Genomic DNA, 2,325 nt, shown 5'->3' with positions numbered 1-2,325 from the left:
GACTCAAATAATATATATATATAATGTGTCATGACGCGGTGAAATCGGGCGCTCGTCAATTTTGGGGCAAGTGGGGTTACTGGTATCATATGAAAGCTGATTTATTTGCCTTGATTCCAATGAAAAAAACATCCATCTAAGTTGAATAGAAGTCAAAATATTTGCAACAGAAGGAGGTCAAGGTTGCCTGGTTTCAGAGGTAAAATTAGCGTGAAAACGGCCACCAAAGTTTGGATATTTCCATAGTTTGAGAGTCATTGGGAAATGAAAATCTACATCTTTTGTGCTTTAATCAATGTTATTCAGTGAAATCCACACAGAAATGCGTTTCCAAATGGATGAAAAAGGTGTTGAGCCAAAAAAAGAAGAAAAACAATTGCCAAACAGCCAGAAAAATGACATTTTCTTCGATTTCATCATTTCGACGAGTGCCTGATTTCACCACGATGCTTCACAAATATATAATGTGTCATGACGCGGTGAAATCTGGTGCTACTCAACTTTTTGGGGCATGTGGAGTTATCGGTATCCTCTGAAAGCTGGTTCATCTCCCTTGTTTTTTTGTGAAAATACCTATGTATCTTGAATTGAAGTCGAGATATTTGCTATTGAAAAAGGCGCGAGTAGCATGGTTTCACAGGTAAAATTAGCGAGAAAATGGCAGCCAAAGTATGGTAACTTCTATAGCTTGAGAGTCCCTGGAAACTAAATATTTGTAATATTTTATGCGATTTAACGTTTTTTCAGTAAAATTAACCTGGAAATGAGCTTGTATATTTAAGGACAAAAATAGGTGTTGGGCCAAAACACAAAAATTCGATAAAAATTGACAAACTGGAGGAAAAATGCCTGATTCTGCGATTTCTTTACTTAGACGAGTGCCTGATTCCACCACGCCTTGACACAAATGTATTCTAGACGCAGCAGTGGACGACAGTCTAAAAAAAGTGACCACAAACACAGCGCTCGGACCGGGAATATATTTAGCAAAGTGCAACAACACCCCCGTTGTTACAGCACTTGCAACTCAAGTAACCAGTAAACATGAACTAAAGAGTAGAAGTTCCAGACATTTTTAAGTACATCATATTCACAGAGAAAAAATCGAAAACTCTTAGCCCACTGCTTTTTTAGTTATAGTAAGAGTTTTACCCCACTTGCAACACAATAAGGTCATACAAGTGCCGAAGATTAGAGGTGTTACAAGAGAGTGACATACACAAAAAAAGAGGAGAGAAAAGAACGAGAGATGTTGAATTGGAAAAAAGGAACAAACCACATCAAAGTACCCGCCAACCACCCACCCTCATAGAGATTCTAAACCTGAGGGTAAGACGCAAGTTTTTTTCCCTATTCCTATCTGCAGCAATGTACAGGCAGAAAAAGCTTGAATCAGGCAAAGACAAATCATTGACCTTGTGAGGGACATAATTCTTCAGAGGCCAGGCAGCAAGAAAAGGGCATTAAATATAAAATAGCAATCTAATATTTAAACAACTTCTACTATCTATTCAGCCGTTTTCATTTAAAAGAAGACACGGAAATTCAGGAAACAAAATATCATCAGCAGTGTGAAAAATCATACAGTATACATTCAAGCTATATTGAAACGTACAGCTAAAAAGGAATATTCAAACTTTAAAAAACAACCATTGCGTATTTCAAAACAGACCTTGAAACCTTCTCCCAAAACTCACAAAAAGGTGGGGGAGGGAGGGGGGAGGAGGGAGGAGGGGGGAGGAGGGAGGAAGGGGGAAGTAATATTAAGTAAAAGTAACAGAGCTATAAAAATCTTCCAACACAAGATAATATGGTCTTCGTTTAAAACAACAATGATGGTTACAATAATTATGAAATATTATTGTTACAGGGGCACCGAAGCCCTTCCACCTTCCAGACAAGACATTTTGTGTAGGAGAACTCAGTACCTTGTGACCTCAGTGCTTGCTTGTCGTATCTCCATTCTTTTTAACAATGAAAACAAGACTTCTTCTAAAGCTAACTCTTTGTTATGAACCGTTTTTCACAGTATTAAAAAAAAAATGGAGATACGACAAGAAAGCTCTGAAGTCACAATCTGTCGTCCTTGTCACGACAATACATTTACTACGAGAACTCAGTATCTGTAGTCGTTGTCGTGTATGTTCTCGAGGACGACGCCGACGTAGACCCCGATGATGATGGCCATGACGATGACCGCGATGATGCCGATGACCACGCTGATGGTGATCATGCTCTTGGCCGAGCGAGCGTAGGAGTTGGCTCCGACCATATCCCCTCGGGCAACGGCGGCTCTGGCCTGCAGACAGAAAGAGAATAATAATA

The 2,325-nt window shown here is 39.4% G+C and overlaps 1 protein-coding gene across 1 annotated transcript in view; it reads right to left on the bottom strand.

Moving 5' to 3' along the window:
- Positions 1 to 1,341: 1,341 nt before the first annotated feature.
- The window catches only part of LOC101858878 (proline-rich transmembrane protein 1), a gene marked incomplete at its 5' end in the record, with an annotated part of 6,093 nt that continues 5,109 nt past the window's right edge, over positions 1,342 to 2,325 (bottom strand). Inside the window, 1 exon segment of the mRNA XM_013086015.2 lies at positions 1,342 to 2,299. Coding sequence (XP_012941469.1) covers positions 2,117 to 2,299 — 183 coding nt within the window.

The sequence above is a fragment of the Aplysia californica genome, unplaced genomic scaffold, assembly GCF_000002075.1.
Source record: "Aplysia californica isolate F4 #8 unplaced genomic scaffold, AplCal3.0 scaffold00427, whole genome shotgun sequence".
Classification (NCBI taxonomy): Eukaryota; Metazoa; Mollusca; class Gastropoda; order Aplysiida; family Aplysiidae; genus Aplysia; species Aplysia californica.
This window is presented reverse-complemented; position numbering and strand designations above follow the sequence as displayed.